Below are 12,995 nucleotides of genomic sequence, written 5' to 3'. Positions count from 1 at the left end.
ACAAGCTGATCATAAATCTGGCAGATGTTTTTTGTTTTTAGCACATTGGGAATTTTATTGACTGCTTTACTTTTTCCTCCCTCCATTTTTTTATTTCCCTGAAAGCCAGAGCTAGGTGCTGTGAAGGGGAAAATGCTAAGTTTGGGAATTCAAAAATTTGTCTGTCATCATCTCTTGCTGTCTTGATGGACAGAGTCTTGGAAAGGCTGGTTAAATTGATGGTGCTGGAAAGAGGATGTGCTATGGAAGGACACTAAATCATGAAGTAACTATGCATTTGGGTCAGGTCATTTTGTCCAGAGAAATTTAGCTAGAAAAATCCAAAGGAGTTCATTGACCAAGTTAAGTTCATTTTATAATGTACGTATTGTCTCAGCTTGTATTTTTGCCTTTAGCAGGAAGATGCGTATAGGAAGAAGAAACCTCAGGAGAAAAAGGAAGGAAATGTATCTAATATGAATTGGAATAGAAATAGAACATCTAGAAAAAATAAGAAGAAGAATGTAAATATATCTACTAGGTATGTATTACCTCACCAAATCATGAAGAAACCCAGAGTTGCTGCAATGTTTCTGCAGGTTTTGCATAGTACGTTAGGCAGGATTGCTTTATCTATTTAAATAAACACACTTCAATCCTGGCCCAAGCATTTATTTTTAGGAATGTGCAGTACTAAGTATCACCACCAACAACAAAAAAATGAAAATATTCCATTTGTAAATCTACGTGCGTATAGAGGCACCCCATTCTGCATAGCAGTGGTAGCTCTCTGTTAGAGCCTGGAATGTGCTGTTTCTGAAGTTTGGGTGGTTAGCTTCCTTCCCATTGTGTATTGTGTGGAGAAGTTCCAGTCGGGTATTCTCTTAAGTGAAAAAAGGAAAATTGTTGAAATGATTCCACCTTCAGGAGAGTCATCTGCTATATTGAGTAACTGGGGGAACATTGTCCTCTACCAATTTTGGAAGAGAAATGTGTAGAAAGGAGACAGGGGCTTGCATTTTTGCTGTAATGAATTAAAAAGACTAGAGCAGCACTAGGTTCTAAAGAATATTGAATGAGCACTGTGGAAAGTTACTTTTTTTTCCCCCTGAGGATTGTTTTAATACATTTTAAAATCAGTTGTAAATTACTTTTAAATAATTTTTGATATATTTCAAATTGTTTGGATTATTAAAAAATACTAGTTACAAACTGCTGTTAGAACAGAAACACTTCTGAGGAGAAAATCCTACTCCTTCCCTTCCCCCAGCCCTTTGAATTAAGGTCACAATCCTACAAAGCCTTCACAGACTTAATTTTTATTGCAAGTGGTTCTGTTGAGGTCAGTGGACTTTAAAAGGGGATTGTAAATCTGAAAGGGCTGTTATAACGCATCGTACACAAATTTCTATTGGTTTTGTGGGAAGTCAGTACATGTGTAAATCTTTGTTGGATGCACAGCTTTGTAGGTAGGAAGGATGAAAACCAGGAGTGAAATACTGAAGTTCAGTGTCTGTTCCTTGAACCAATTCAGCAGTAGCTACTTTCTGAGTTAAGATGGAACCGTTCCCTTTCTGCAGAAATTTGACAGCTGACTTGTAATAATTTTTCCTTAATACTCTCTGAATATGACACTGGATGCAGACATTCCAATTATACTAGCAAAAATTTAAGATTGGTTCAGATTGTGATTTTACTCTAGTTATAATTACGCCAGTGAAATGAACACAGGGCACATTTTTCTTTGTATCTAGATCTTTTTACACTGCTAGACTGTGCTTATCAGTAACATCTGATTGCCTTCTACACGTGCTTTAGAGAATGGAGTTAAATATGCATATGATGTTTACCTCTCCCCCCAAGAAGTAGAAGTCTGTGTGGTAGGATATTGCATTTTGGGAAAGGTTTTTTAGGTTTCTGAAAAGCTGGGGAATAAGACTCCCAAACCTATTGCTTCTCCTGCACTTTGCCTTGATAGCTGTGTGAGTTGAAGTGTTTAATGGCTGAAAAGGAAAAATGCAGATGAAATGTAAAATACAGACATGTTTTTTTGGGTGTGATTGTATTAGGGTCCCTGAGCAGAGTGAGCTGAAGCACATGTGCAGTGAATTTGAAAGGCCGGATCTGAGAGCAAATATTGGAATAAGAGCCTGGTGTCCTCAGAGTAACGGGGAAAATTGTAAAGCAGACCAAAAAGCTGGGAGCTTGTCCATGCAGGGAGAAACAGGTACGCAATCTTAATTTTCTTAAATGGGGAAAGAAATACAATGTGGATTTTGTGGCAGTAGATCTCTCTTCCTTGCTTGAGAGACCTGTGCTTTTCTCCCTTTTGAGCCCTGATGTGAAGATGACAGGACTGGCATGATGCAGTGCCTGAAATAATACCTGCTCACTTCTGAAGGGCCCTGCATGCTTCTTCGTGGGGTTGGTTGGTGGTGCGAATCCGAAAATGAATCAGTCTGAAGCAATGACCCATCAGCTCTTGGTGAAGGAGAGACAGACTGACAATCTGCTTTCGTGTTCAAAAGAAAGCTGGTATTAGCTGAAGCAACTGAATCATTTTTAAAGAACAACACTAGCTTGGGTACCTGCTTCCTGCCTTTCCATCAGGATTTTAATCATCTGTTTTCCCTGACTTTAGGGAAGAGGAGATCTGAAAAAAGATACCAGTTTCTGTAGGATTGTCCTGTGCATCTCCGATGAGATAATAAGAAAAGAGAATCTATCTCTTACGAATTCATTACTTGCAACATTTTGTCATTGCTTTTAGTATGCATGTTCATACAGCCAGGATATGTTCCATGTTTAAAGTATTAACTATATATTTCAAAGGACAGTATGCACTTCCTCTTTCAACCTGTTGCCTGTAGCTGCACTGTATCCTTGCTTGCATTAATTTTACTGGGATATCATGTAGGTCAGAAGCTTCTTGTGTTAGGGTCTAGTTACTGAAGCTATCAGTAAATATTATTTTCTCTCCCATCAGTAAATTCCGAGAATCCATGTAAATTCATTTTTCAGATGACTTTTCCCTGACAAGACTTTCTTAAATGTTGAGTTGGTTTTTTGATTGGTTTTTTTTTTTTTCCATCTTCTTTAGAAAACTTTTATCAGCGGTCCAAAAAGAAGTGCTTGGAGAAGTTTTGTTCTGATTCAAGCTCAGATTGTGGAAGTTCGTCAGGAAGTGTTCGTGCAAGTCGTGGGAGCTGGGGTAGCTGGAGCAGTACCAGCAGTTCAGATGGAGATAAAAAGCCAATGATTACTACCAGGCATTTTCTTCCATCCAGTAAGTTTTGCAAACTGCACCTCTTCACAGTAAGTGGGCAGAGTTTTAGCTTTCCTGCTGAATGGAAAGGCCTACCATGGCATGGGGCACATAACTTGTCTTTTGTAGAGTACCTCTTAGACACACAAGGAGAGATTTAAAGAACTTTGTACTTGACAAGAAGTACACACGTTTTGTGGAGACAAAGATGACTGTCAGGCTCCTCACTGAGGAATATGCACATTTAGTTGTCATGGAAAGATGGGAGAACTGAGTGTCACTAGCCAAAGCAATTTCCACCTTTGAATTTGTTTCACCGTGGTTTTTTTTTTTTAACGTTAAAACTATTTAAGTGATGCACAAATGAGGAATGTGTGAAAGCAGTTCAGATCTGAGGGTGCTGGGTTTGGATAGGTTTATTTGAGGCATAAGTAGCCAGGAGACCTGAGCCACTTCACTAGTACGAGAAATGGGAGCTGTGGTTCATTGCTGCAGTTCTTGAATGCCTGAATATTGTTAATGTAGTTGAAAGTCACTGTCACAATTATCCAGGGTGACGTGGCACTAGAAGTAAATTTTAGTGTGCTGAAGTGACACCAGCAAACCCAGCTTTGGGTACCTGCAAAAGGATGGATTGAATTCTTTAAAAATATGCAAAAACTTTCATGTGTATTTGTATATGGATAAAACTTCGCATTACTAAGTGATAGATGATAGTGTGTGGTGTATCTGAACTTGTGATCTAATAGATAACAAATCGTGTGTATATGACTTTTCTGTTTGTTCAAATTATAATGCCTCTTAAAAAAAAGAAAACAAGTAATTCTAAATTCAGACTTAATTTGATAGTAACAAGGAACCTCTCCATTAAGACTGTGGTAATCACTTCTAAATCATAAAATACATTTTAAGACTATGGACCTAGGTAGCATGCTTTGAAATTGATGTTGTTAGTGATAATTCAGTGTGAGAGAAAATTTGATTAACACCATGATGATTCTATTTGTGTGTATGTATATTCTGTGCATACTTCTTTTTTTTTAGGATCTTTGATTTTCACAGTCATTCTTTTCTTTAGGAGAGAATATTTCACAAAATGATTTTCCATCTGAAACTCCTATCACTCTAAATCTGTCTCATAACATCTGCAATACCAGGTAAAAAAATTGAATCTATACCTCTAAGGCATTAAAGAAACACCACCAACTTGAAGTCTTGTCTCAGTTTGATAAATAATACCTACCTGTTATCTTGTAACTTTTTATGATCATCTGATTGTAGTTACTAGTTGGGAGAAGAATCTTCTTCAGTACATGAAAAGATAGGAGCAAAATTGATAATGCTGCATAAGTGCAATACAAGCTTCCAAATGGAAAATAGATGGAAATTGGTTTTCCACTCTCACTTCTTCCAGATCCTAGCAACTTACTACATTTCCATTACTGCTTAGTTGTATTAAAGTAATAATGGTTTTTTAAAAAAGGTGGGAGTAAGACTTTCAAGTTGATGCTATTCTTTTAATGGGAATAATGTTCTCATAGGATATACAGCATGAAAATTGATTCCTCCCTTCCCTACATTCTTTTCTCCCTCTTTACTGTAGTAGAGATAGCATCTACAATTTTTATTACTGTGAATCCTCATTTCACTTCTCATTCATCACTCTCTGTTTTCACTAGGAAAAATAATCCAATCCTTTTCCATTGGGATTCTGGTGCTTGAAAATGTTTCCTTTTATTCATTTTGACTAGTTTCTTGGATGGGTTTGGTGAATATAAAATTCGTGCTCATGTGTCTCTATGTATCTTCATGGACATAAAAGTAAACTTACCTGGAAGTTGTTTAAACATTATGAGAGGTCCTACTGATCTTCATGAACTGTAGCTTGTTTTCTAGTTTTAGAGAAGAGTTGTTGAATTAATTTGCAATAGCTTGATACTTGGATAATAAAAATGGGGTGATTAAGGTGTATTAATTTATTCATTTTACATGTGTGATAAGAAGCTGGCTTTTAACTGGAAAAAAAAACCTTAAAAAATTGCACAGTGGTAATTCTGAAATAAGGAAGATCAGGACAGTGGGAAAGCAATAGCAATCATGATGGTCATTAGAATATTTTTTACATCTCTGTATATTTCCTTCGAAATAGTTTGGATTATGAGACTTAAGAAATTAAATTTTCTTTTCATTCAGCAGAGACATGAACAGCATCCCCCAATACCCTGAAACCTTATGTCCCAATTTCACTGACATAGCTGCAGATCCTGACAAAAATAAAGGTCAGTATTAACAACTGAAGCTGTGTTTTTCACACTTTATCAAGCAGTTTTAGTGATGTTGCTAATAACACTTGCATGCACCAACTTGATAGACACATCATTACTAGAACTTGACTTGCTTCCAAGCAAGTTAGGTGTGAAGTTTGCAAGTGAAGGCTTAAAACCTTGGCAGTTTTTGCTTATAACCTTGATGATTTTTGCTGCATCTTCTCTGTGTGAAGACAGCATTTAGCTTTCAACTCATGTTCTAGGTATTCTTTCTTTTTTTCATCTTCTTGCTTTGCACAGATTAATGTCCAGAAGCAGTGCAGTGTGGAGATCAGTGCTTGCTGTGTTAAAGTGAAGCTTGACATCAAATCAAACATGACCATTTTTATCTCCAAATTTCCACAGTTGGTACTTGCTCTCTTTGAAAGCAATAATGAGTGAGGTTGTGTAGCTCTGTTAAAATTGAGTTTTCATTGTTTGTATCTCAGAGGGAAGTATTATTAGCTTTTTGAGTGGGATTCATAAAGGCATCATGCTACATGGTGAGATGGAGTTTGAAAGCTGGTTAGGACACGTGGTTCTTTGGGCAGCAGCACTCCCTGCCCTTTTGCTGTAGGTTTAACCTGCATCTGATAGGATACAAATGCTGATCAACCTTTTTCCATGGTAGCAATATTAATATGTATCATGTGAAGTAATGAAATAGAGCCAGCTTTGCAACCATTGTCTCATGGAAATTGCTAATTTGGATTTTTCCTTTATCCAGCTGCCAGTTCTCATGGAGTTGATAGGAATCAAGTATCTGTGGGTAGTCAGGGCACTAGGTCCATCTTCCCTAGGGGGTAATACAGCATTTAATGAGTTCACAAATTGTCTGGTCGGGAATGGCTCCAGTCTGTTAGAAACCTGACCCTGTTCCTGCTGTATTTGTGTAGTTGGACTTCAGAAGTGGTTCCTGACTGAGGGGTGGGGACAAGGAGGCCAGTGGGGATTGCATCCCTGCTGTCTGTTCTGCTGTGTGGAAGTGTGCCACCTTGGCACACTCGCAGCTGAACACTTAAGGACCCTCAGTAGGAATTTCTTGCCCTGCTTTCTTGAATTCCAGTTTCTCAGTTCTTATATGTCTTATATATATCTTTTTTAAAAAATAGAAGTTTTGAGATGTGTTTAAAGATGGGCCTTCATCACAAAAAAAATTGCTTAGTAACTCTGGATTTTTTCTTGGATTTTTTTCTCTAGCAAACAGTCCTTACTGGGGATCTGAGAATAAAGTGTCAGTGTAACAGAATCTTGGAGTCTCCTTCTTGTTGCTCTGCATTTAATTCCCCTTTCTTTTTTTAGGTCTTTACCCAACAGGAGACTTGTGGCCTGCCCAGCCAGTCTGCGTGACAAACAGCTTAAACTACAACCTTGAGAATAATATACCATGCATGATCCAAGAAACCCCCTCTGTCCACAACAGGCAAGTTATGTTTTATGTAAAAAGTACAGATAATGCTTTGTTCAGGCCTCTTTAATGCAGAGGACTGTACTTGACTCATTATATTTGTAAGGCAGATGATATAGTTAAAATAAGTCTTTCTGTCACTTCAATCTTAGTTCTAATTGTTAGTGCTCTTCCATGAGTACATCATGATTAATTTTACTAAGACAAATTCACTGCTGTTCCTGTTCATATATAGATATTCTAGAACGTCTTTCAAGTTTAATTAATTACTTTTTGGAAAGCTATTAATTCCTTTCACTCCTTTTGCAGACAGAGGGCCTAGCTTTGAAATTTGTTGCCCTCTTGCTAAATGCATAGCTTCTGTATGCCACATGGTGTGTTATGCAGTGTGTACTTGTGCTAAATGGCATGAACAGACGTTATAAAAAGACAAATATTCCAGTATATAGGTGGTTTAGGCATACAAGTTGGTATGTTTCAGGCTCTGTGTGTATTTGGATTGATCTTCCCATAGTAATGAACTTGATTAATTCTTGTGGTTTACACTGCTCACACAGCAAATTTTACTAATGAAAGATGTGCCACAAACTAATGAGCCACCAAACTACTCTGCCACCACATGGCAGTGAAATATGGCCAGTTCTTCAAGTTGGGGAAGGACCTGGGGGTCCTGGTGTACAACAAGCTGTCCCTGAGCCAGCAGTGTCCTTGTGGCTGGGACAATGGTATCCTGGGGTGAATTAGGAAGAGCATTACCAGCCAGGCAAGGGAGACAGATGATCCTGCCCCTGTGCTCAGCTCTGGTAAGGCCACATCTGGAGTGCTGTGTCCAGTTCTGGACTCCACAGTCAGTGCAACAGAGATAGGGAGCTCCTGGAGCACATCCAGCAAAGAGCTTCAAAGTTGGTCAAGGGTCTGGAGCATCTCTCTTACAAGGAAAGGCTGAGGGAGCTGGGCCTGCTCAGACTCAAGAAGAGACAAGTGAGAGGGGACCTCTTCAATGTTTGTCAGTATCTGACAGATGATGGAGCCAGGCTTGGCTCAGGGATGCCAAGCAACAGGACAAGAGGCAGTGGGCAGAAACTGATGCACTGGAAGTTCCACCTGACCATGAGGAAGAACTTCTTTACTGTGCAGGTGACCATGCACTGGAATGGATGGTCCAGAGAGGTGATGGAGTCTCCCTCACTGGAGATATTCAAGAACCCTCTGGACACAGTCCTGTGCCATGTGTTCTGGGATGACCCTGTTTGAGCAGGGAGGCTGGACCAGATGACCCACTGTGGTCCCTTCCAACCTGACCCATTCTGTGACTTTAATTTCATACACCCATCTTGATTGAGACTTTATATGTAAAAATACATGCACATCCATACAGTTATTTATTGATACTTAGTAGTGATAACTTAGGATAGCTGCTTGGCTGAATAGTAAAATTGAAGTAGGGGAGCTTCATGCGAAATCTTGAATTTATATGCCTACCTTGTGCAGACGGGATCCAGACTTGGACTACTTCAAACTTGCTGCATAGCAGGGCCTGTTTTACTACTGACATGTCTTCAGGAATTACTTTAGAAAAAATCTTCTTGAAATTCTGAAGTTATTTTAATTAAAGGAGTATAATCCCTACAAATCAATGTGTATCTTAGAAAATGCACAGTTTAACAGGACTTCAGCACATGTGGTTGGGAAAATAGGAAATAGAAGTCTCCATTTTAATTGCTATTCTCAAACATTCGAATGCTTGAGAATGTGCTATGTCTTCTACCTCAAATCACATTATCCATGATTGTGGGAAAGAAGTACAATTATTTTCATTTTATAGAGGAAAAAGTTGAACCCAGGTAGGCATTGCAGGACTCTGGTAGCATCATTACGAGTTGTTCATTTTCTCAGAGGAAGAAGAACTCTGTGAGAGAGATTCCTGTGATTAAGTAGTGGCACAGAAGTAGATATTGGCAAAACTGACAAGTGGAATGTGAAAAGCCTCACCATCAGTTACAGGCATTTTGCATCCAACAGCTTTGCATTAAATAAGTTTTCTAAATAATTTTCAGAAGTTCTGCAAATTCTTTCTGACAGCAGATTTTTCTTTTTCTTGGGACAGCTTCATTGACTGGAATGCAGCTTGTGACAGCCAGTTTTCCAACATGTATTGTCCGTTAGAGATGAATGAATATGGTGCTTTCCCAGAAGGTAAGATGAAATAAAGCTTTTGAATTATCACAGAGCCGTGGTTATTTTACTCTCACCTTTTACAGAACAAAAGGCTGAGCTGATCTATACACACGGGTGTTCATTGCTTAAGTGGACTTTACGTTTTCCAGCTGAGTGCTCTGTAGTAATAAACAATGACTGCATGTGGTGGATGAGAAGATTGGCCTTTGTATAGAGTTATTGAGCCTGAAAAGGCAGTATGCAGGACTCTCAGAGGGAATAGAGAGAAATGCTTGTGTCTACAGTATTACACATATCTTTTTGCACAATTTTCTTTTGTTTCCCCTCTGGCAGGCTTCTGCCTTCCAGTGTGTGAAATACAAGGGCTCTTGTGACCAATTATCTTTCCAGGCTAGAGTTTCTTGGCTTGGGAAGCACACTGGCAGCAATCTAGAATTCTTTAGCATTACCTACCTAAGTAATAATTAAAGTTCAGACTGCAGTATCCCAGGCAGCACAGTGATCCCTCGGGTACTTAGAGCTCAGACATATTGGCAGTGAGGACTGGGTAGGTTCTGCCATGCATGTTCTGTCTAATAAAGACTCTGTTCTCCAGCAGAGGGATTGCCAAGTCTCTATCCTGTCCCCCTGATAATTTGTTAGTGGGTCCCTAACACAAAGTGGTAGTCCTGTTGACAGAAATTGATCTGCTTTGCTGTTGTGCTACCCTGACATTGCCTGAAGGCACTGAAGGATTAGGTCAATCCCAGCCCACCTCACTCTCGCGAAGATTCAGCGTTCCTCCACAGAAATGTTAGTAGTGTTTTATGTTGCAAAAGCCTTAATTTGTCTTCCTGATTTTATAAATTGCAGAGAACATGAACTACCCCAGTGGCTTCCCAGGTACTGCAGCAGTGCAGAATACAGCCTTCATTGACCAGAACTGTCCCTCCACCTGGAATGCTCCTCCCAACATGCCACCTGCCTGGGAGCCTGCGAGTTACGTCAACTCCACAGTGAGTATTGTCCCTGTGACGTGCTGCCTTCGTGTGCTCCTTCAAAGCTGTCCTAGTGTATTGCTGTCTTTTCCCTACCTGTTGCTTGCATGTTCTTGGTGAATCTTTTAAGTAGCCTGATGTATGTATTTAATGCTGGCATTGGTAGCCTGAGTTTTTCCCAGCTGTTTGTCAAGGATGTTGCTGACCTTGTCTGCAAAATTTTAAGATGATCCTTTGCCTGAAAATTGACTAAAATCAGCTTACATATGGAAAAACATTTTGGGCTTATGTAGTCTACTGAGATTTTTTCTATCAAAATCAGCATGTCCAGTTGAGGGTAAAACCCAAAAAGTGCTGATAGCAAAACCTGGAGAGATTTGAAAATTGAAGAGCTGAATGGACAGCCATTCTCTGTGACTTTTGCTAGGAAATCCAAGTGATTTAAGGTGGATTTGTGCACATTTCAGGCCTGTTACACTCCAGACTAGCCATGTTTGTCATCCCATAGTGCAGTGTAGTAACTTCAGTTCAAGGTGGTCTTTAATTGTAACCACCTTCTCTTCTGCTCATATTTCAAAATCCTCTGTTTTAGAATTGTTTTTTCATTTACTGTAGGTTTATTTTGAGTAAAACTAACCAAATAAAGCAAGAAATAATTTCAACTGTAAAAATGAAAATTCTTCTGTGTTAAAAAGTGGCAAAACTGGTAGAAGACTTTTTCCTAAAATAAACATGGCTTTATTTAATATTTTATTCAGGAATGCCAGGAAACACAGAAGGTAGAGATTGGAAAATGCATTAGATAATTCAGTTCATTTCCCTGGCAAGCTTTTCTCCACAATGCATTTCAATGTTTCATTCAGTTTTAAAAGTCCCAAGACTTCCATGACCTTCTCTGAGAGACTTCCTTGCAGACTAACACATCTTGCCCTCCAGGAGGTTCTTTATAAGCTTTCAAAATTTTCTAACTAAATTCCCTAGCTCCCAATTATAGTCTCATTTTTCACACTGAATATCCCTTTCTGTTCCCAGCATGCACAGTCTTTCTGGACTGACACATACTTCAGCCTTTTTCTTGTCATTTCTAGGCATCCTTCTATTTTCATTTTAACTCTCAAAGAATGCATGGTGATTTTTGTGTGTCTTCCATTTCTCCTCTGTCTTCCTTAACAGTCTGATCAGAACTGAGTTAGTGTATTGTTGTTAGAGTAATATCTGGGCTGTGCAGGGCTGTGCAGGGGGGAGCTCATATGGCTTCATTCAGTGAGGGGCCTTTAAACACACACACACACACACACACACACACACATATTAATGCTGCCGTAATATTTTTGGCAGCCATATTTCTTTGTAAACACCTGTGTAATTCTCTGCTTGTGGATTTCTTAAGTTTTCTGCATAAATGTTGCTTCCTCCCTCCCGTTTAGTACTTAGCATTTCCAGATTTTCTTTGGCAAATGGTCCATGTTGCAGTTTCCCATGCTGGTTTTATCTTGCTCTGCAGCCCTACCTCTCAAGCACCCGAAGCTTGTCTCCAATGTCTGGACTTTTTGGTTCCATCTGGGCACCTCAGAGTGATGTTTATGAAAGCTGCTGCCCCGTCAGTGCCACAACTCAACATTCAACCCATGTGGAGAACCAGGCAGTTATGTGTAAGCAGGAATACTATCCGAGGTTTAACCCTTTCCGTGCCTACATGAACTTGGACATATGGACTACAGCAGCCAATCGAAATGCAAATTTCCCACTTTCGAGGGACTCGGGTTATTGTGGAAACGTGTGAAAGGAATTTGATTTAAAAATGTGAATAAAGATGCTTGCAATTTTGATTACTAGAGTAAGCTGGTTGCTGAATAGATTACAATGTTGGTGAATATTTTGGCACTTTTATATTGAAAATAAATTTTTTTACTGAAGTCTGAGCATTCAGTGCATTTTAAAAAGCACAGCGTATTCAGGATGCTGTTATTGTCAGGTGAAGGCTATAGATTTAAAATTCAAAGTTTTTTTCATGAATGAGGACAGTATTAGTTCTTAAGAGCATCCATGAACCTGTACTGCACATGTTTCTTCTGAAGTTTACATTCTGTGGTAGAAACTAGGAGTGGTTTAGCATTTGTAGGTACAAATTTACATCCATTGCATCTGTACCAAACAGTAACACTGAGGACCTACCTGTTGATGCAGATCAGAGAGTTTCCAAATGGTACCACTTATAGTGCTGATATGGTTGTTTGTGAGTGCAAACTTCTGACAGTAGAAAAGTGTCTTGTTTATCTGGCTTCAAAATGCAAGCTGTCACTTTGACAATGTTATGCTTGTGCAGTGTGGGTGAGTGGGCATTTCTTCCAGGAACTTTTCTTGTGAGTGACTCCTGGCATTTTGTGTTTTCATTTTTAGCCTTCATGTTGCAATAGCATTTTCAGTGCATGTAATTGCACTTGTTTAAAATGCCAAAGCTTGAACTAAAAGAAATGTTTATTTGAGAGCAGAGTTCACACCACTCCCCAAAACAGAATGGTATTGTGCTGGCTCATGTTAGGAGACTGAAACTCTCTAGTGGGAAAAGTAGCTGAGGAAGTGCTGCCACCCATGCCAGCACCCAGTCCATCATGCAAGATGTCTCTGCTTACCCTTCCTGTAGAGTCTTTTCTTCTTCATGGCAGAGTGGTCTGGACATCAAAAGGAGGGGGAGGCATCCCTTAGGTTCAGAGATGTCCTTGGCACAAGGGCACTTGTCAAGCCTGAAGAGAGAGTGAAGGCGGATCCTGTAGCTGTCTTGTGCAACTGCATCAAGAGGAGCCACAGAGATGGCAGAACCAAATTCTGTGTTGTGGTGGCAACAGGCATTATGGCAAGTGGCAGTGGTCATGGATTGCCAC

The 12,995-nt window shown here is 39.4% G+C and overlaps 1 protein-coding gene across 8 annotated transcripts in view; it reads left to right on the top strand.

Annotated features, from left to right (window-relative positions):
- The window catches only part of TMEM131L (transmembrane 131 like), an 81,652-nt gene extending 69,623 nt beyond the window's left edge, over nt 1-12,029 (top strand). For 5 of the 8 annotated variants that reach the window (XM_039550757.1, XM_039550756.1, XM_039550760.1 and 2 more), the window contains 9 exons: nt 396-520; nt 2,049-2,206; nt 3,080-3,265; nt 4,323-4,401; nt 5,438-5,523; nt 6,853-6,973; nt 9,066-9,154; nt 9,989-10,131; nt 11,618-12,029. In XM_039550757.1, the coding sequence (XP_039406691.1) occupies nt 396-520; nt 2,049-2,206; nt 3,080-3,265; nt 4,323-4,401; nt 5,438-5,523; nt 6,853-6,973; nt 9,066-9,154; nt 9,989-10,131; nt 11,618-11,896 (1,266 nt within the window). In that variant the 3' untranslated portion in view covers nt 11,897-12,029. The remainder of the gene's footprint in view (nt 1-395; nt 521-2,048; nt 2,207-3,079; nt 3,266-4,322; nt 4,402-5,437; nt 5,524-6,852; nt 6,974-9,065; nt 9,155-9,988; nt 10,132-11,617) is intronic. The other 3 variants (XM_039550761.1, XM_039550759.1, XM_039550758.1) reach the window with 2 other exon arrangements.
- Nucleotides 12,030-12,995: the final 966 nt, after the last annotated feature.

This window comes from Corvus cornix, chromosome 4 (assembly GCF_000738735.6).
Source record: "Corvus cornix cornix isolate S_Up_H32 chromosome 4, ASM73873v5, whole genome shotgun sequence".
Classification (NCBI taxonomy): Eukaryota; Metazoa; Chordata; class Aves; order Passeriformes; family Corvidae; genus Corvus; species Corvus cornix.
This window is presented reverse-complemented; position numbering and strand designations above follow the sequence as displayed.